Source organism: Ictidomys tridecemlineatus, chromosome 11, assembly GCF_052094955.1.
Source record: "Ictidomys tridecemlineatus isolate mIctTri1 chromosome 11, mIctTri1.hap1, whole genome shotgun sequence".
Lineage (NCBI taxonomy): Eukaryota > Metazoa > Chordata > Mammalia > Rodentia > Sciuridae > Ictidomys > Ictidomys tridecemlineatus.
Genome location: NC_135487.1, coordinates 99,676,027 through 99,699,093, shown reverse-complemented (window position 1 = coordinate 99,699,093; position 23,067 = coordinate 99,676,027). Strand labels below are relative to the sequence as shown.

The following is a 23,067-nucleotide window of genomic DNA, read 5'->3' as shown; positions in this document are numbered from 1 at the left end:
ATATCTATTGTGACTTCTCAGATTTATAAATGTTATAGCTAAAACAAAAAGAACAGAATTCCTAATGAGTTGTACTTAGTATAAGTAACAGAAGTCAACATGGGGATTCCAAACTTCCTGACCTCACTAATGCTACCACTTAATGATAGATGGATGCCAGTAGAATACTATTTCTTCTGGGCCTCACAATACTGCACAAAACATATCTATTTATATACTAGCACATTTCACTAACTTATTTGTTTTCCACAATACTCACTAAAACTCAGGTTTGTTTGTCTGTGTGACTTCTTTGGTTTTTAATAGTTGTCTTCCTCATTAGAAGATAACTTCAGGAAGGGCAGGTTAGAAGCACTCTTGTATGCCCTTATTGTGCAATGCATCTTTACCTGATTACTTGAGGTTATTGCTGTAGTAATTTTTTTAAAAGCAACCACTGTTTAATATCTACTTTTCCCACTATATTTCAAATGGTATGAGACTTAAGAGTACATTGCTTTTGGTTTTCACTGCATCCCTAGCTTTAAATTCTGTTCAGATCAAAATCAACACAAAGAGAATAAGTAAATGAATGAATGAAACCTTGTGGAACTGAAGCAGATCAAGTTCATCACATATGTACTATATATTTTTGTGCATTGGCATATCCTTTCTAATATGAGAGTGGGAAAATAACACTATTCAAAAAATTAAGTTGATATTTGTGGAGACACAAACCTAGTTCTATATAAGCCACATTTTCTGCCCTTTGGAACCTTCAATAGATACCCAAGGTATAAATGTCAATTATTACACAAATACTGATATGCTGTCATGTGCAATGTGTTGTGGGATTGGATAAGGACAGAAATTAATTCATTTTAACTCTCAACCTTTAAATGATATGTAGATATATTTATATATCTGTATTAAGTTTAATTTTATTTATTTAGTTTCATTTGGTGGTATTCACACAACCAGGTTTTATGCAAGCTCTCCATTGAGAAAATGTTGTTTTTTATAACATACTTTGTGGAAAGGCAAAAAAAATAAAGAAAGACTGTTATCCATTCAGTGCTTGTTCCTTCACAAATATATTTAAGTACAGGATTTCTTTTTTAAAAAACTTGGTGTGTTAGGCACAGATTTTCTGATTTCAACCATATTTGATATTAAGTGTGTACCTCTACTTCAAGGCTTCTTTAAATAGATTTCCTTCCTGTTTCAGTATATATGAGATTCAAAAGCCTATCAAAATTTATCTGCATTGATGGAACCCAGATTTTTCCACCATAAAGATTGCTTGTTCTGATTGTAGTTGTAGTTCTGCTAGTTACTAACTATACAGACTGATCAATTTATTTAAATTCTTATAATACCAATTTTCTCATCAGTAAAATGAAAGTGATCATAATAACTTTCTTACAGTTTTGATGTGATAATTAAATGAGATAATGTACATAAAAGCAGCTTTTAAACTAAGAAATATCAGTTACTATGTATATATACACATACACATAATTATGTCTAATTGGCATGTAGCACTACACGAGCATCTGCACTCTACATTCAACTTTATTTACAGAAGCCATTTAGCAACCAAATTTAGCAAAGATTGACACCATTTGTCATATTTAGTTTCCTTTTTTAAAGTAAATAATTATGACATTTTAGAACAATTAGGTGAATATTTGAGGGAATGTATTTTATGCTTCTAATTCCTAGCACTCATCATGGCACCTGGAAAATATTCCATGCTTAAGTCATGCTGGCAAAATCAATACTGAAATGACAGTTCATATATTGAGAATAAAGAGCACTGTGACAATTTTTATTGCTCATGACTTAGGCAATATAGTTCTAAGAGTATTACCTGTGGATGGTAAGAGAATGGAATTCTTTGATAAAAGTTCTACAGAATTTCAGTAGCTGGAGAATGGAGATGATAGGTACAGATGTCGGATGGTTCATGAATTTATTTTGAAATGATTGCCTCCATGTTTCATAGTGAACAGTGAAATTCAGAGGCCTGGGTACATTACACACTGTATTTCCCATGATTTCATGGCATGACTTCCACTGAATTTTCTGAATCATTTATTTTTCTTTCTACTACCACATCATTTTAGACTAGCTTGCCACAGAATAAGAGCAAACATGAGGGAAACACTGTTAATTTTCTATAATTTAGCTTTTTGCTTTTCAAATAAATACATGTAAATTCTGAGTTGCTATGTAATAATAATCTTCAAAGTGTTTATTTCTGTGATTTGACCCCTAATTTCTGTAATTAAGCAAAGTAAACCATTTCAGAGTGAATTTTAAATCATTTCTATTCATTTTTTTTGTTTGTTTATCTTTGGGCTTTCACCTATCACGCAGCCAGAATATGTCACAACACTCTTCCAGTTAAACAGCCTCCCTCCCTACACAAAGGTCACATATAGATAACATATTAGTGTCCTAACTCTGAATCGATGTTCTCTTATTTGATATTTCTAGGGATCTGTATGAGCTTCTTAGCTTTTCTATAATATCACTGCCTGCAAAATTTAGAAAATAATAGCTATATTGCTGGGGGTTTATAAGAGCTGAAAGACAAAAATATGTAAAGCTCTCCTTATCTACGATTGTATTCTCAAATGGGGAAAAAAAACCTCAAGAAAATATAAGCCATCATTCTGGATAGAAAGAAGGAAACAGATCAATATTAATATGACTAAAATAATTCAAGTCCTAGATGTTTGTAACTTTGGGGTTCCTAAGAAGCCTAGTCATTTCATTGGAAAACAATGAATAATTGATATTTTAATGATTATGTGTGCATTTTCATGTATAGAATTTGGTATCTTTTGTTAAATAAGTAGTATATAAGCTAATGAAAAGGAACTGCAGATGCAGACTTATGATGAAGACTGAGAGGAGATGCACCACTCAGGTTCCACTTGGAGAGCTCAGCTCATTATCTCAGCTTGTGGGAGTGATGTAGGCAGATGTCCTTCAGCTTCCAGCCATTTTAAGGTTACCTCAGGTCACCAGGCTTCCTTGCTCAGGCTCATATCCTTATTTGTGTAGTCCACATCCTGATAGACACTCAAAATTACATGTCTGGCAATTTTGGTCCCATTTGAACAATTCTGTCCTGCAATTTAAATTCTAGAACTCCTTTGATGCAAGTCTGTATTTGGTCTTGTGTAGCAGTCAGACATTTTCCTCTCCAATCAAGCTCTCTTGGCCTTCCATAGGTATTGATTTCAAATCACATGCCAATGAAGCACTTGCAATTAATTTCTGTCTCACTACTTCTCAGAGTTCCCAGCCTGAAAACAAAAATACATCCTTTTCTACAAGTTGTACAAGAATAAAAATGGGAGGCTTTTTTTAAAATCTAAATGCAGTCTGCAAAATAAATAAATAAAACAGGCAATATTTCTTTGACCTGTTTTCTCACTATTTAGTTTATGATATCTCAGAAAGATTACTTCATTTGGGATTTCTGAAACCCAGGACCGGAAATATTCCCTATGTGTGTCATAATTCACAACGTGGATATGTAGCAAATACATCCTCTTTTTCACTGTCTTCTTCCTTCTATCTGAACATTTTTATGAGCAACTCCTCTGAGCCCACGTTCTTTTCTAATGGTTTTATGACTCCTCGGGATCATACTCATCGAAGTCTGCACAGGCAGATTTCTGTCAAAAGCAATCAGTCTTTATGAAAGTAGCAGGAGGAATGTCTCCTCTGGGCAGTCCAAATCAAAGTGGCTCACACGTTTCATGTTGGGTGGTGGCTTGGATCTCCATTTAGATTCTTCAGACTTTAAGTCTGAAATAAGTCAATAACTTTCTTCTTTATTGTCTGCAAAGATTCTTGGTGCACAGATTATAGGGTTTCAGTTTCTCAGAGTAATGCACTTTAAACAATCTCACCATTTCTATCTTTTGCTTTTATTCCAGATGTCAGTTCTTCTATATCATTCAATTCTACTGACTAGACTCTTCCATTGGAGCAATAATGTTCCATAAACATACCATTTCATAGACTGAATCTCATTATGCTCAAGGAAGATTTTTATTTGCCCAGTGGACATTAAAATGTTCTTCTTATTGACTGTATGCTGAAAATAAAACAAAATGTATTTCCAGTTGAATTTTTCCTCCATTTTTTAAATTTTTAGCATGGTTTATTTCTAACAGAAAAGCTTCAGGATGTTGATCAAATATCTGAGTCTGTATAATCCTACAACTTAAAAAATTATATATATATATATATATATATATATTAGTATACACATACATTAGTATACACATATTAGTATATATATGTATATATACACATATATATCATAAATCAGTTATGATTTTTGCACAATAAAGTTGCTTAGAGGAAGTATGTTGGAAGGAAGGTGACTAGAAAAGGAGGAGCACAACAGAACTGAATTGTGATTTCTGATTCAAAAGGTACATTTAAATTTCGTACATCCTAGCTCTTTTCCTCTACCCTTGAATGCAGTACCGGAGAATAATAAGGAAAGATTAATCATTTCTTCCAATGATTTGTTTCCCTAATGCCAATGGATAGGTTATAGAAGATAGTAGAAAATGTGATCCTTCTTTACCTCAGTCAATTGTTGGCAAAGTTGTGAATGTAGAACACACAGTTTTAAATAAGCCCATTGTTTCAGTCAGCTTTTTCGCCTCTGTGACCCACTGAAAGACCTGAAAAGAACAAGGTAGAGAAAGAAAAGTTTATTTGGGAGCTCAGGATTTCAGAGGTCTCAGTCTATAAATGGCGAACTTCCTCAGGAAGTGAAGTGACGCAGAACATCATGGCAGAAAGGTATGTTTGAGGAAAGCAGCGAAGGACATTACCAGGAGTCAGAAAACAACTCCCTTCACCATGGATAAATTATGTACCCAAAGTCACACCCCCAATGACTTCCCTCCTCCAGCCACATGCTGCCTGCCTATAGTTACCACCCAGTTAATCCCTACCAGGGGATTAACCCACTGATTAGGCTACAGCTTTAATAAGCTTTTTGGGACACCTCCTATCTAAACCATAACACCTGTTTGGCAACATCCCAGATGAAGGTATTGGAATACACCTGAAGATTACCATGGTTTAGGCTTTGCTCAAGGAATGAGTGATGGTAACATAAAACTAAGGGATCCTAATCTATATCCTGCTCTGGCTCAGAAGTTTTATCCAGGTAGGTGAAAAAAAGTTTATGTATAAAATTTAGCAAGCCATTTTAATTTTATGGTTGTCATTTGGGATAGAATGTGAGCATATATCTAATAAAAGGATTATTGATAGTATTCAGGAATTATGAAACTTTTTCTCTCACTAATTAAATGGCTAATAATATTTATATCTCATGTCTTAAACACATATTTATTAATCTAAACATAAATATTCTTAAGGAAATTACATTATGGAGAATTTCACAAAGAATCCAGCCTGGCTGTCACATTATTTCAAGTTTCCAGTTATGATTTTTTTCTATAACAGACACAAGCTATTATTTTTCTTATTAGTATTTTTAAAGCAATGTGATATTTTTAAAAAGCAGAGAAACAAAAAACCTCTGTGAGAAACAAGAGACAAGAAGTGGGGCATAGATGATTGTTGGCTTTCTAGGAAATTCATGGACATGTTTATATTTTATACCAAAGAACACTGCACAAAAATAAAATGAAAACCTAAACAGTATATAGAATCTCAGAGACATATAATAAGTACAATATTATATCAGATATAAGTATAGAGTAAACTAAATATTTGCTTTAAAGTGAAACATCTGTGTCAAACTTATTTGTGTCAGAAAAAGCAATATAAATAAATAGAAATGCTTAGGCCAAGCGTGCTAGCACATAAAGTGCAATCCATAGTGACAGTATTTTCCTCTTACATCATTATGAAAGAGTGGTGAGTATTGAACATAATTCCGGACATGTTCTGAGTTACCTTGTCTAGTAATATGGTGGATATTTCATAAAGTGATGCCACTATAAGGAGTACTGAAGGAACAATGTTTATATGATGATGTTTATGAACAGTGTGTTAGGAACCTCTGTTTGTGGTATGAATATGAATAGATTAATAATGGGGTTGGGGCATTGTCTTAGTGGTACGTGTTTGCTAGGATGTTTGAGGCCCTGAGTTCAAGCCCTAGCACTGCCGAGAGAGAGAGAGAGAGAGAGAGAGAGAGAGAGAGAGAGAGAGAGAGAGAGAGAGAGATTAATAATGAAAAAGATTAATAATGAACTCCTTTCTAGAGTTCAATCTTATTATTAATAAGGTTCAACATTATTATTGTTAATAAGGTAGAACTCTAGAAAGGAGTTTTAAAAAAATTAAACTACAGTTTTGTTAATACCATAAGAAGTAGGCATATGTGCTATATTTATTGTAAAACGAACAAGAAATAGATCATCTTAAAGGATTCTAGTTGACGAATGAAATATAATAAAGTAATAGAATAATAACAGATACAAAATTGAAGAAAATATAACTGTTGATGTTTTTTTCACTTAATTTTCATCTAAAATGGAAATGTATATAATCATTTTAATTTTTTTCTGATACATGGAAATACATAACAACTTTTAAGAAAAAAAAAAGCCAATAGTAAATGACATTCTTCATTTCTGCATGTGATTGGGTGGTTGAGAGAAAATTGATAGGTTATTGTTAAATGGAAACAGTTTTAGAAGAAATTTTTACAGAAAATATTATGTAATTACTATATATCAATGCAAGCAAAAGAAAAGATACATAAATAAGCCACCTGGCCATTAAAAATTCAATGTCATGGAGGTTGTAAAAAAATTACAGAAGATAGTATTAAGGCATTTGGTAAAGAAATAGACAGTAAGCTTCAGGAACACAGAGATAATTCTTTTTCCTTACTCTGAGGCTTCTTAGATAACACTTGGGCTAAAGAATACACATCTTACGAAGAGATACAAGAACTTTATGGTAGAACAAAGCAAACACAAGACAGCCTGGTTAGTTTGGCAAAATGTACTTAGATTTAGAGATTACAGCATGTTTGCCCATAAGAAAAAGATGAGACTCAAGTTGAAGAAATGGAAGTAAAAACACGTGTGAAGACAAATTAAAATTTCAACCTCTGAGTTTCCACCATCATACAAAATGGAAAACACACATTAAACTAACAGTGCAGAATGATCAAATGCCAAGAAACAGAAAATACAAAAATCACAGAAAAAAAGTCTTCATTTCTTCTACCAGCATTGTTAAAAATGATTGAGAGAAAAAAGAACTACTGCAGAACAATGTAAAGATATTTAATTAACATTTTTTTTGCTTGTTTGTGGCGTGAATATGAACCAGATAGCCCTTTCTCTGAAGCATCAAAGTAATAATCTCAGAATGTTTATCATTATATGACACAAGAACAGGTAAGGACTTTTACTACAATACTTCATGGCTTTTTTGTAATGCTTACTTTTTAATTATTGGAGGTTAACCTACATTCTATTATTATGAGATATACAGGTTATCTTGTAACAACTTAAAAGTGCTTGTTTATTATGACATCCTCAGTTTATATGTGTTAAATATCACCTACTTTTGAGAAGACAGTTTATTTCCATTTTCTTGCTGTGTCTTTTACTTATTTTTCATATTTTCATTCTTGCTCCAACTTCCCACTTTCCAAACCACACTAAACTACTTACAGATTCTTTTCTCTAATGGTACTTCCCATTATGTAATAGATGGATAAGCAGTGGCTTTTTAGAGCTAATATTTAGTTGTCTATTTTTGTTTGGATATGAGATGTCCCCCACAAGCTCCTGGGTTAATGCAAGAATGTTCAGAGGTGAAGTGATTACACTTCAGCCTTATGAGAGTTGTTACCTTGCCAGTTGATTAATCCATTTGATGGGTTAGTAAATTGACTAGACTAACTGGGTAATAACTGGAGGTGGGTGGGACAAGAATGGAGGAATGCCTTGGAAATTATAATTATTTAGTTTCTGGATCCTCTCACTCTCTGCTTCCTTGCTTTCATGAGATGAAGTTTTCTTTTACCATGCCCTTCCACCATGAAGTTCGGCATCACCTTAGGCTCCAGCAATAAAGTTGGCTGTTCATGGACTAAACATCTAAAATCATGACCCAATGTAAACTATTTCTTCTCTAAAGTAATTTGTGTCAGGTATTTTGATCACAGTGACAAAAACCTTATACATTGTCCAACATATAAAAATAGCAGTAAAAGGTTGTTTGTGATAAGTACAAAAAGGATCAGAGGCTGAATAAAAAGAAAGACTTCCCAGATTCGCGGAACTGGAGCCAGTTTTGAAAGATTCAGTCTAGGTTACAAAGAAGCCTATTAAGGGAAGATGGGAAAGGACATGGTGAATATCAAGGGAAGTGAGTATGGTAGCTTATACTGTTGTTTCTGACTTGTTGCTGTCTGACTCTGAGATGATATTTCTCTACCACATCAGCCTTGTCATGTGATTTGCCTTGATCAATGAACTAGAAATATAGGTGATCTGTTCCACTACCAAGAAGAAGCATTAAGTGTTGTGGCTTATTTTTCATTTGTCACATGAGTGACATGTTCCTATAAGAGCTGATCCCTTAACCTCCTTTCTCAAGTGAGGCAGACATGGAGCAGAGCAGCAAGGAATGCATGATATATTCTGCAGAGACAATAAATTAACATTGATGATTTTAAACCACTGAGATTAGGAGTTGCTTGAAAAGTGACATATTTAAGAAAAAAAAGTGAAACAGTTTATGTCAGCGAGTTATTTGTGGAATATAAATGCATAGAGAGAGGCCACAACAAGATCATGTACAGAATTAAATGCTAGGATAAAGTGCAATTTATTACATAATAAATACTAAGTAATTTTTTGGATACTGGTAAAATCTGCAAATTTGAATAAAGCGAAAATAAATCATTCATTAAACATTTATTAAACAAAAATTTATTGAACATCTCTGAAGATTTGGTATTAGAAAGTCAATGTTAAAAAGTGCAGTTTTCTTGTCCTCAAGTTGCTTGAAGTATAGTGTAGGAGACAAGCAGATAACCAGGCAATTACACCATGTCATAGAGTCAAATAAATACAGAATGACAGGGAACCTGGTGGAAGGGAAGTATCTCAGAGAGGTGGAACCAGGAACATAATCCAGAGAAATATCTAAGCACTTAGAGACAGTTTAATTGCAGTTTCTCCACGGTAGAATAGAAAGAATTTAAGAACACTAAAAAGACATAGCTTTGGAGAAAAATATGGGCAGCTGACAAAAATTTTATGTGTGGAAATACTATTTACTGATTTCTGTAGGCAGAATTTATTTTTTCAGATTTGGAAAGACAGCTTGCAGTAGTGACAACAAGCAAGGGAATGTTTGCTGTTAAATAACACTAATGCTTTTTTCAGTTATTATTGTAATGAATTTAAGAACCTCACAATTTATGACAATACCACAAATACTCACTCACTGACAGGTACATTTGCTTCCCAAACCATGATGAAATTACTTTAAAATGTAACTTAAAGTTATCTCTTTTCTTCTACTTTCAAATGGAATGCATTTTTCAGGTCTTGTTTTTTCTCAGAGCACATAGCAAATATTCCTCAGTATGGCAATATCTATAAAATCATCAAATAAACTTTTTTGTTGAAATTTCTCTATCATGTATCTGATCTAATAATACATGAATTTTTAATATTTATCTTTCTTGTAATAACTAAAGTAATTTTCTCTTTTTATTCTTTATAATTAAATCATGAGTTTTCTTATGTTTTTGTTTTTTACACTAAAAATACTGTGTAGACACAAAACTTTCACATATGAGTTTTTTAAATTGACATACACCAGTATTCTCAGAAAATCTTGACAATAATAATATTAATAGAATCAAAGAAATTTGCTATACAAGATTAAAAATTACTCCGAGGAAACAAAAACTTATAAATAAACTAATAAAAACAGGCTAATTTGTTCCACCAAAAATATTCTTTCAGAAATGAAGGATAGAATTTATCTTTTTAAAATACATTCCAAGTAGATATTGAAAACCACAATAACATAAAGATGGGTAGTTTTTTTTTTTCTTTTTGTTGTTGTTGTTTGTTTGCTGACTGGGAATTGAATCTAAGGATGTTGGGCTACATTCCAAGTCTTTTTTTATTTTTTGTTTTGAGACAGCTCTCACTCATTTGCTGAGTGTCTGGCCTTGAACTTGTAATTCTCCTGAATCAGCCTTTCAAATCATTGGGATTACATGCATGAACCACCATGCCTGGCAAACATGGATACCATTTTTTATGGGTAGCTTAATATGACACAAGTATGTTGTTAATATGTAGTCCTCTTAGAAGATACATAAATACTCATTACCACCATATTTTTTTCAGATGAAGGATGAAAGTTTACAGAGATTGACTCTCTCAAGGCCATTGAGTCAGTATGGGAAGGATATGTGCTTCAAAATTAGAACTTAAACCCTTAAGAAATCACTAGTTTGTATATCTATATTCTGGTGTCCTAGGGAATCACTATTGGAGCACTCAAATGTTTGAGGAAACCTATTTACTCCCTTATGTTTTGGTGACTTGAACTCAAGTAAACTTGTTACCTTTTGGTCTATAAGTCTACTTGTCATTCTTCAATATTAAATATGAAACATTTGTGAGGACAGAGGAAAACCTTACCCTCATTTTGTGTCATTTAGTTGCTACTCTCCTTTTACACCATGCTTGAATAAATTCACTTCTTTAAAGAACTAAAGTCAACAACTATTGCATATTTTTTGATGTTGGCAGATAATAAATTTAAAAAAAATATGTTTCCCTTAATAATGTCAAAAATCACTACCAAACTTCACCTGACCTTTCCACTCAATGTCTTTTATGGTTCCCACTTGGAGGTAAGAAGGGAATGGGAGTTCATGGCCTTTTAATTTACTTACTGTCAAGGAGAAGCACAAATAAGAGGAAGCTCCTGCTCAAACTCACCTTGGATTCATTAAGAGGTGCAGAAGAGTTCACAACTTTTTAATAGTTTAATATTTTCCTTTTGTCTACATAAGTCTTTTAGTTAAATTGTGTTAAAATAAAGAGAAATATTTTTCTCTAATAATCTGAATAATGCAAAAATATTTATATGTTTTAGTTGTAAAAGGACACAATACCTTTATTTTATGTATTTATTTTTATCTGGTGATGAGGAACAAACCCAGTGCTTCACATATGCTAGGCAAGTGCACTACCACTGAGTTACTACTGTAGCCCCAGTACAAATGTATTTTAAAGTGAAACTAAACATTGACAAACAGAACACATTATCTACCCAGGTACCTCTTAATAGAAGAGGAACAAGCATCTGGCTCTCGTTTGGGGTTTTATCCCAATTCATCTCACTGATATAGACATGCTTCTAGATTTCTACAGGATTTGGAATCCACAGTATAGGAATTCCAGAGTTGAGGTTCCATTTTCTCCTCCTCCTCTTCCTCCTCCTCCTTCTTCTAGGAACAATTGTATAGTAGATCACTATAAAGTAATAATGAGCAAGAAAGGGAATGAATTCAATTCTTAATCAATATCATATCTTGTTCCCTTTCAAACAGCAAGAGAACAAATTGGTGCACATAAGTTGTTCAGAAAACCTTTGCTTAATAAATGGTCTCATATAATCACTTTATTTTATTTCATTCTTAAATAATTAGTTGTTTTTGATATATCTAACTTTTTAACCTTACTGTTTAAGATCTGACAATTTTTTTCCTGGAAAATATTCAAAGTTTTGTCTAGTGAGGTCTTTATTTTTATTTTTTAAGGTCTTTTGTTCTATAAGAATCATATATACTTCCTTTCATGAAGACCAGATGTCCAGTAAATTCAGTGGTAGTAGATCTGCTCAGTCTTCCTGTGTGTGTGTGTGTGTGTGTGTGTGTGTGTACTTGACATATTACTTACACTTGAGCTAATTTAAGAGATTTAAAAAAGATTTTTAAAAGCCTGTTGTGAGAATGACCCATCTAACATTTATTTTCAGTCTTCCTACCAATTATCTGTTTGAATATTTTCTCTCAAAAAATCATCTTATCAGAAAGTATAGATTGCTATATATTTGCAACAAGTGTGATTAAAACTAAGGACTTTGAGATGATAACATTACCCTGGATTGTCAACGTAAGCCTACTGAATCATGTAAGCCCAGTAAATGCAATAGGGTGACTGAAGAACGAGTCAGAGATGAGATGGAAAAAGAGCAATTCAAAAAATTCCCGAGGAATTGGCCACCACTGCTGCTCTTATAGATGAGGCAGTGTGCCAGGAGTCACAGGATGTGAATGGCAGCTAAAAGGATGGGATTGGTCCTCACATGTCAACCACTAAAACAGTGAGGATTTCAGTTCTACAACCTCAAGCAATTGAGTTCTGTCCACAACTTGAGTGAGTAAGGAAATTAGTTTTCCCTTAGAGACTCCATAGAACATAGTCTTTCTTATACTTTGATTTTAACCAGGTGAGACCCATATTTAACTTACCTGCAGACCTTTAAAATAATAAACTTGTTTTGCAGAAGCTGATAAGCTGGTAATTTGTTACAGTACCTGATACAGACTAGAAAACCAATACAGGGGAAAAAAAAAGAAAAGAAAACCAATATAGGCAGTCCCTTGATGTATAATGGTTCAATTTGTCTTTTTTCTTTTTTTTTCCAATTTGGCCATAGTGCAAAAGCAATTCATATTCTTCGATAAAAACTGTCCATCAAAATTTTAATTTTGATCTCTTCCAAGGCTACCAATATGTTGTATAATACTCTTTCAAGATGCTGGGCAGCATCAAGAGAGGAACAGCTCTCACTTAGTCATGCTTTCTTGAGTGTAAATAACCAATGCTCTACTGTGTACTGTGTTGCTAAGCTATGAAATTCAGTAGGTTAGATGTATTAAATGAATTTTTACTTACAACATTTTCAATATACAATAGGTTGATCAGGATGTAATCCAATAGTAAGTCAAGTAAAATTTGTATAGTTATATTTGGGAGTCCTAATGGAGATATCAGCTGGATATTTATAGAGGAACACATACACAACACTCTCCCCTCCAAATATACACCCACTCACACAGTCACACACACATACACACACATCAGCCATAGTAATTAAATTGAAATATTTTATCAATAAACCTTCAATTATGTGGATGAATAGAAAATAACTCAAGCAAGTGTCATTTTAAATTACTGATTGCATAAATGACTGATTTTGTGACCTAAAGTGTCTCAAAATGGGACCAATATTTTCTCACTAAAAACATCAAGAGAATTAATGAGGTAAAAACACATAGTGCTAAAATATATTTAAATATGAAAATGAATATAAAAAGAATTTGAATGCAAACACATAGACACTTAAGTCATTACTCAGGAAATTGCTTTAATTAAAAAATAAATTTTTGTCTTACTTTGGCATTAAAATCTATTAAAAATAATACATGAAACATTCAGTATTTTTATAATATGTATTTTCATAATATCTTATTGTAATGCTAATGATGTTATCAATGTGTAAGTTATGCTCATTTTGAATGAGTATGCTAACTAAATTATGTGTATTCCTTTTCATGTTTTGGACTGTGCATTTCATCTTCATTATCTTTTAAATTTTCTCATTAGATATAAAAAGAATATCTGATTAGGAAAATGTCATAATATGTCAGAACATACCAGAAGCTACTGTGTGAATTCTTTGTTTTTGATTTCTTTTAGGCAACAGACCCTGATGCTGGAATAAATGGTCAAGTGCACTACAGTTTGGGTAACTTCAACAATCTTTTCCGCATCACATCCAATGGGAGCATTTACACTGCAGTGAAGCTTAATAGAGAAGTCAGGGACTACTATGAACTTGTTGTGGTGGCAACTGATGGAGCAGTATACCCTCGTCATTCGACTCTAACACTGGCCATCAAGGTTTTGGATATTGATGACAATAGTCCAGTGTTCACCAATTCAACATACACTGTTGTTGTGGAAGAGAATCTGCCAGCTGGGACCACCTTCCTTAAAATAGAGGTATATGGAAAAAGCATTAGTTTTATTAATTCTGAATTATTAGATTTGCAATTAGGGTGATATATCCAAAATCAGCAGCAAAAATACAATTAACCCACTTACATTTTAGTTTCACATAAAATGAAGGAATTATATTACAAGTATATATCAAATATTGTATTTTGCATTTTCTGTGATAACCTCTCATTGGGAGATCCTGCAAAATTAATGGGAAAAAAGGCAAATTTGTAAGAAAAAATAAACTTTCTAACAGATTTTTTTTAATTTACAAAGTTAAGCTGTATATTTTTGTAACATTGGAAAACATCTCATAAAGAAAAAATATTATTACTTAAATATTCAATATTCAATTGTTGTGTGTATTTTTCACATTAATCTTTGTTCTAGCACAAATATGCATGTGTGTAGGTATGTGCATATATGTATACACAGATATACATGTGTTCTTCTCCTGTATTTTTCAGATATTGTTACATCCATCATACTGTACATTCTTTTTCACTTTACATGTACAACAAGCATCTTCTAAGACTCTAACTTACTTTTTTAAAATTTCATCTCTATATCCAAATTTCTTTTAACACCTTCACTGTAACATTCCCAGAAACTGAACATTTTGGTTCAGTAGGTCAGATTGACCCATTAATATGCATTTTTAGCAACCAGTCAATTTATATAGGAGATCTTTCAAAATGAAGTGCATTTTGAAATATTGTAATCATTCATTCCTCCTGCTAAGAATAACTTGAATTTTGATAGAATTCTTTTCAAGAATCTGTATTTCTTCCATAACTCAACTCAACAAAGATTTAACTATTCAATAAACATTAAGGAATCTAATTAAGGCACATACTAAACAGATAGAAAACCATTATCTCTCTATTTTATCCTCCATGCATCTATTCAACCATCCTTTCATTCAATAAGCACATATCTTCAGTGTCTAATTGTATGCCAATTTTTCTTGAAGACATCAAGAATACAAGAATAAGTTAACAAGACAGAGTTCCTGCTTTTCTGGTATTTTCAGTCTGGTTTACTAAAAAGACAAGTAGATTGGTAATTAAAATAGTGATTCTTAAGACCAGTGGCTGACAAAATCAGAGGTGGAACTCCGAAACTGTGCTTGAGCATCAAAAAACGTTTTCTCATGAAAGTTATTTCTAAATTGTTAACTCAGGAGCAAGTCAGAGTCTCTAAACAAAGAGAGAAAAAAAGATTATTTAAGATGATGGAAAAAAATCTTCTCAAAATCTTGGAGGACAGGGTGAAGTTTGAGGGGCTATAGAACTAGAAAAGGTGGTGGTCCATCTCATCATGTTAAGGGGATTGGCACTCCCATAACTTGGATGTTGAATGCCCTCATAAGGCCCATGTATCTTAAATTTAGTCCTTAACTTATAGCACTGTTGGGAAAATGTGGAATCTTTAGGAGGTGAAGCCTAGGGAGAGAAAGTGAGGTTACTGAGGATGTGCCCTTAAAGGGGATATTGAGAAACCATCCCCTTTCTGTCTCACTTTGCTTCCTGGCTGCCATGAGGCAAATAGGCCTCTTCTGTCAGGAGTTACCACCATAATGTACTGTGCTGCCATAGGCCCAAAGTAATAGAAATGTGACCCAGGACAGAAACCATATGAGTAAAAATAACTTTTCCCCCTTTATAAATTGATTTTCTCAGGTACTTTGTCACAGTATTCTAACTTTAAATAACAAAGTGGTTAATGCAAATTGAAATGAATATTGAGAATTGTAGGCAGGAATATGACACGGTAATATCTGTGCTTTGACAATAACTTTATAGTTGTGATGCCAGTAATTAGAGGAAAACAAGACTGAAACTTACAAAGAAGGTGCTTGTATTAATGAATGTACATTCAACAAACTCGAACTATCCTGATTTTTGTTCTTGCTGTTTTATTTCCTCTAACTTAGGTGCTTTTCCCAGTCTATTCTACTGAATGAAATAGCTGTCCCACTTCAACAAAAATCCTATCTTTTCATCTAAATCCCAATTCTGAGTGCTTTTCAGATAACATTGTTTTTTTTTTCCTTCTATTTGTGTACTTGTATAATTATTTCTTCTTTGAGGCCATAACCTAGAATGCAGGATTTGGGGGTTGATTCATCTTTTTTCCATAGTACATTGTACCTAATAACTATCCACTAGAGACTGGTTAGAGGAAAGAAGTTATAAAAGAATGATCTTCAGGAATGTATTATAGGATTTCAGTGAGAACAAATTTCTCCTTTTATGTCCTTCATTTTCTTACAGTGAGTGTTCTATTATGTTTATGAAAGTTACCCAATAATTACTTTTATTTATAATAGTTTCATGATTATTAAACCAGAAGAAAACAATGATTTATGACATGATTTATTTCTTTACTTTGCTATGATTCATTTAACAAGTGGTCTTCCAAATAAAATAGATATAGTCTTAAAATCAACAGTAAAACCCCATGGATAGCGTTCTCTCTCTCTCTCTCTCTCTCTCTCTCTCTCTCTCTCTCTCTCTCTCTCTCCCAACTCTAACTCTTCTTTCCCCTCTCTCTCTCTGTCCCAACTCTACCTCTTCCTTTTCCTGATAAATGATAAATTACTTAACAAATTACCTGCCTTTGCAGACATGTCTTTTGGTCATCATTAAACTCTTGCTGTCCCAGACACTGACACATGACTATCATCAATTCTGCTTGCCTCTATTTTGGCAATACCACTGATTAAACAAAACAAAACATTCTTTTACTTAACTTGTTACAGGCCAAAGATGTTGACCTTGGAGCAAATGTGTCATATCGGATAAGAAGCCCTGAAGTGAACCACGTTTTTGCACTACATCCATTTACAGGAGAGGTGTCCCTTTTGAGGAGTTTGGATTATGAGGCATTTCGAGACCAGGAAGCAAGTATCACTTTTCTGGTGGAGGCCTTTGATATTTATGGAACAATGCCTCCTGGTATTGCTACTGTCACAGTGGTTATAAAGGTAAAGATTGTGGAGACTTCCAGTGGCCTACTTTCTCTCTACATGTAACTACTAATTCTTATATGATACCTATTATATTTTGGTCAGTAAACCATAGTAACCATAATGTTGCCAACCAAGCATATAGGCTGTATTTTTTATGTAAAGTATTTATGAAGACTTGATAAATTGCCATGTTTTTTTTTAATCTTTGAAAGATAAATTTGAAAGAGGTACTCAATATGCATTAAAAGACTAGTTTCTGAGTCTGTATTAGTAGTATCACTTTAGTAGAATTCTAATCTAACTAGAAAACAGTTCAGTTCAAATTCCACAGCACCATGGATATTAACTTACTTCAGATTTTTTTCATTAAAAAATAAAGTAAAAAGTGAAAAAAATAGAGTCTGGATATTTAAGTGTTCTTAGGTCCCAGAACTAATTACACTATTATTCGGAAATTCAAGAGTCTGGGATAAAGAAAGCTTCAGAGTCAGATGGAATTGAGGTTTTAATTTGTTCTATTTTGGTATCTACAGTTACAGTCCATAAAGTTTTTAAGGTGATCTGTTTAGTAGAGTTTAATTATGATACATTACTAGGGATTTTGTATTCATTACTTCTTACTAGCTCTAGAAATGTGCAAATACATTTTTTCCTACAATAAAAGAAAGTTAGTTTCTCAGGATGACTACAGTTCTTGAAGGGCAATTCCAATAGAAAAGCATATGTATCTTAGTTCTAAGGTAAGCAGTCAATGTCAACTTTTTATAATTTTCATTTTTATAGGGCACTATAAATTTATATATGATGAAAGAAGAAGTCATTGCCTTCTTGGGCTTTTTTGAATTGATTTTTTAAAAAGAAGACATGCAATGAGTTTACTTAAAGAATAAAATATCAATATGAAAGCATAGAAGGTTTTATCAATACTGAATTATAACAAGTGTATCACTCCTGTAGGTTAATGTCCTTGACCATAACATCTGCATGTTTGAACTTCTTTTTCTTTTTCTTTTTTTTTAGATGATTTCAGGATTATTCTGAAATAATAGAGTGGGATACAAGGATTAGCTCTTTCCTCTTTTCACTTTACCTAGGCTCATCTGCTGGCAGGTACACTGACACCATTTCTTCCTAGAATTATTGCTGCCACTTCTAAAATAATCTAGAAAGGACACCATAAGCCATCCTCAATTCTTACATACCCTTAAGCTGTCAGGAGAGTTTCCTTAAGATCTGGATTTCCTTTATCTCAGGAGTTCACAGTATTATACTTATTTCTTACACTTTGTATCTACTTACACTGTATCTATTTAAGGAGTAGGAAACATCAATTTCAGAGAGTTAAAATTTTACTTAGAACCAAGTTTTCTTTGGAAAAAGGGAATTCAAAATATCAAAATCTTTCCTTGGACTGTCTGCTTTTCTTTTGGCACCTTTTTGCTATATGATGATTTTTTTCCTGCTCTAGGAACTTTTTCAGAAGAACCAAGGGACACCAAAAATCACAGGAAACCTAGAGTGGGGAGGGGATCAATTTGTATTTTGAAATGCTATTTTGTCACACTGTTGTGTGATAGAATCTAGAAATCTGCTTACAAAAAAAAAATATCTAGGGAAATGATGCTAACCATGGTGATGAATTCATCACGATAGGCAAACAGATGGGAGAAAAAAAAAAAAACTAAGAGTGATGTAAACAGATCAGTGATACCAAAACAACTTCTGAATCAGGTGAAAAAAACAAAGGCTCTCTCACTCTAAATCATCCTTGTCTACCGAAATGGTTTGGTAGAATTGGACAATTAAAAAATCAAGAGTAGACAAAATATTTACTTATTAATGGTATGGAGCAAAGCAAAGAAAAGTTAGTGTTTACTGCCCTTTGGTTTCTCCCTAGACGGAAATTCAAATGGCCTTGTCTTCTGTCTCAGAACGATGTTTGATAATGGCTAATTGTAAACATTCCTGGATTCTGAGTTGGCTACTCTAAATTCAGTTTGCATTCATTTGTTTGGATTATTATTATTAGTTTTTGGTGGAAAAAAATCAATGGAATCAACTTGATCCAAATGTATCACCTACAAAGATAAGCTATTCATTATATAAGCCTTGTTCTCTCTGGAATTCAAGCCTCTTAATTTCTTCAGGTTTCCAGGCACTCCTCCCTCACTTTATTTTAACATAAGGCTATCGCTTGAGGCTTACTTCAGCCTCTGTGAAGGGGTGACTCACAGGGGGCTCATGTCTTCAGGGAAGAAAGCTAGTCTGATTTTTATAGTGTCAGTTGTTTCATCTTAGAGAAATTTAACTATTCCCATCATCAGGATGCTTAATTCATGTAAAGATAATTTTTATTTATTGTACTTTTAAACAAAACAATCTATTCAATTCTATGCATGTTTAAGATAATATTTTTGTTTCTTTCCAAATGACTTAAGCAAAATAAAGTTTTCAGAAAGTTTTCCCAATAGCAGATTGAAACTTGCTTACCTTTTCTCTGATAACTAAAGGTCAGGTATAACAAACAGAAATTTAAAATTCTGTTATATACCAATGAATCCCATAAAAATGTTATCATTATTTGTTTTTAAGATAAAAATGAAGCACAGACTCATTTTTCCACAAATGCAGATTTTCCCCAAGCTTGTAAATTCTCTGCTATTGGTCTGTACTGTCACCATTGTAAAAGGCTGTTTTGCTGATAACGTAATTGGCATGGTATTTTCTAAAGAGATATTTTTACCCAAAACAGTCACCATGGGGAAAGCATCCTGAAGATTTCTCTTTGAGCAGAGACATGATTTCTTTTGTAAAGAAGAGGAAGAAAAGAAAAAGAAAAAGAAAAGATCAGGTGTTTAACTTGTAGCTCATCAAAAATTTAAAATTGGAAAGAGATATTTGGGAGAAAATTGAAGAGATATGGGGGGAATATTTGCACAGTAAAAATAAAATAAGTTTGTCACAAAAATCTACAAAAGTTTTCTTAGTGTCTAGTTTCAAGGATATAAAAGAAAATCAGTGTTGATCATATAAATTATACATATTTTGTTGCTAAGTTTTTGTAGAACATTATTAGGCCTTTCTTTTTGTATGTTTTTATTGAATGTCAATACCAACAGAATTGGGGATGATTACAAATTAGATAATACAGGAAAATTTCTGGAATATAAAAGCACAATTCTAAAAAATTTAAAAAGTAACATACAATGTGAAATCTGGCCTTATAGAATCCCAAGAAAAGAAAATGTGATTTTCTATACCACTAACAACTATAATTCCATTATAAAATGGAATTCCATGGAAAAATGATTGTTTTCATGCAAAGCAGTTTGTCAAAATAAAATTATAGTAACTAGTTGGAGGAATGCTTTAAAACTTTTAAAGACACCTTTGGAAATATATATTGTATGAGTTATATGTGTGTTTTTAAATTAAAATCCTATTCAAGTTATCTTACATAGATTTTTCTGGTGATTTTTCCATTACATCTTTTCCTCACTTCCAGATACCAGAATTATGCCCTACTAACCAGAATTCAACCAGGTCCCTATCCCTTGTGGGTTGGATAAGCATAAGCAACCTGTGATCTCTAGTCTTCAATGTCTATATATTTAAATCAGGAATATAATAGTAATAACAATAATATCAGCAACAACAATAATAATCAAAACAATACAAACAGGCCTGGGTGCCAGCATAGGCCAATAATATCAGCCATTTGGTAGGAGGATCACAAGTTTGTGACTAACCTGAATGACTTAGCAAGACCCTGTCTCAAAATAAAATAAAAAAAGGCCTGAGAGTTTAACTCAGTGGTAGATTGCTTGCTTTGCATGTGGAAAACCCTGAGTCCAATCCCCAGTACTGAAAACAAAAATTGCCAATATGTATTTTAGACAAACTTTTAGATGCATTTATTGATATGATACAATTGACAAGCCTAGAAAATGCCTGGCATAAAATAAAAATAAACTATACACAGAAACACACATTCACAACTATTATGTCCATTTGAGAATTTGTCTGAAATGGTCTCATATTTTTACATAGAAATTGCTTGAAGTAATGCTCAAAATAAACACATATTTTCCCAACTGGCAATCATATCATTACTTGGAAAAAATGTACAAAATTTTATCAAATCCTGTTCCCTGTGTAATAATCTTGAAGGATTATTCTACCTAATCACAGTACATGAGCAACTTGCACCATTGCTCAAGTGTCTTGGGATGTATATTATGCTAAATTTAGTTGAATTATTTGCTATATATTCCCTTCATATCCTTGTACTACCTATTTAATAATGGTCATCACACTCATTTGTTTAGTTTTTGCTTCCACACTAAACTGAAAGGTAAATACCAGGAGGCACCTTGTGTTTCTTGATTGCAACTATATCTCAAACTTTTACACACTACCTAATACACAGTGGAAACTTCCTCAGTATTTGTGGTAAAGAAAGATTGTATATTCTTTTCTGCTTTTAGCAACATGTAACTTCAATTACATCTACATTTCATATATACTACCACCAAGAATCCATGACTCTAAACTCAAAAATTAGAAAGTGCACTTAAAAATGAATTTAGTCAAGTAAGAAAGAAGCTTCCAATGTAAAGTTTGATTTTAAAAAAAAGTAAAATGTGAGAGAAGGTGTTGATTTATATCTAAGCCCTATGCAAAGCAGAAAAAGATTTTTTTTGTCTAGAGGTGCAACTTTTTCTAAGAGTATGTGTGGGAGCACAAAGAAAGAGATAGAAGTGAAAAAAGATAAGAAGACAAATGAAGAAACCAAAAGGGTAAAAGCAAGAGCAGAAGGTGGATTATATGTGAGACAGCAAATAGCTAATATGTGGTAGTGGACAATAATACTGGTCACAAGAGGAATCAGTTGCATAGCCTGCCTAAGAAGAATACTTATCAACTTCATTAGCTGCTCAGGATTTTGAAAGACAGACAGCCAACAGTCCAGCACAGGTAATGCTGACACTGAACAGCAGTACAAAAGCAAGAGAAACTTTTATAGCTTTGTGTCTCCCCTGGATATGCATCAGAGTTCAGAAAATGAGGTAGGCATTTGCTGCAATTTTACAGTTGATAAAGCCAGGCATGGTGGGGCACACCTGTCATCCTAGTGACTTGGGAGGCTGAGGCAGAAGGATCACAAGCTCAAAGCCAGTCTCAGCAACTTAGTGAGGCCTTAAGCAATTTAGCAAGACCCTGTCTCGAAATAAAAATAAAAAGAGTGAGGGATGTGGTTCAGTGACCCTGGTTTCAATCCCTGATACCTAAAAATGAAAGTAAAATAAAAATATTATCAAGCTATAAAAGTTAGTACTTTTCTATTAAGAAACTGTCTCTCATGCAGAACCATTTTTATCCATGGCTTCAGAAAATCAAAATTTTTATCATCTCTCTCTCTCTCTCTTAATTGTTTTGTAAAACTTCAAACTTGTCTGTAATTTGCAAACCTACCAGCTAGTTCCTGTTTTCCTAGACTGCTCTTAAAATAATTTCTTAAATCTACTTTGTGGTCTACCAAAGTGAAAATGGTTTCTGTGATTATTTTAGACTTTAATTTAGAAAATAAATAAATAAACTTCATATTTTCTTCCTGGAAGCTAACTGTACCTTCAGATACAGTTTTATTCGCTAGAAATATTGGGAAAAAATACAAAATTTAGTGGTAAAAGATTTTTTAAAGAGAAGCTTGGTATTGCTCTAGTTGAGAAACATGGTGTCATTCAGAATACTCTTTTGAAACATGAAAACTAATTTTTGTTAAAATCAACAAATATAATCATAGGAAGCAAAGTTTTATGTGTTTGAATGGTACATTAACTATAGGATTGAAGAAATGTTTCCTTTTGTCAATACTGTCCTCTAGTGGAATAATGGGGTACAAAAAAGAGCATGGTTTTGTGGAGTTGGGTGCATCCTTAATTTACTGCATAATAGAACATTTGTACAGGAGCAGATTTATGTATATTTTTTTCATTAGATGTCCCTGAAGCATAAACATAA

The 23,067-nt window shown here is 32.9% G+C and overlaps 1 protein-coding gene across 1 annotated transcript in view; it reads left to right on the top strand.

Moving 5' to 3' along the window:
- Positions 1-23,067, top strand: part of LOC120885679 (protocadherin-15-like) — a 189,507-nt gene that overhangs the window by 31,688 nt on the left and 134,752 nt on the right. The window contains 2 exon segments of the mRNA XM_078027797.1: positions 13,767-14,072; positions 16,834-17,058. Of these exon segments, the coding sequence (XP_077883923.1) occupies positions 13,767-14,072; positions 16,834-17,058 (531 nt within the window).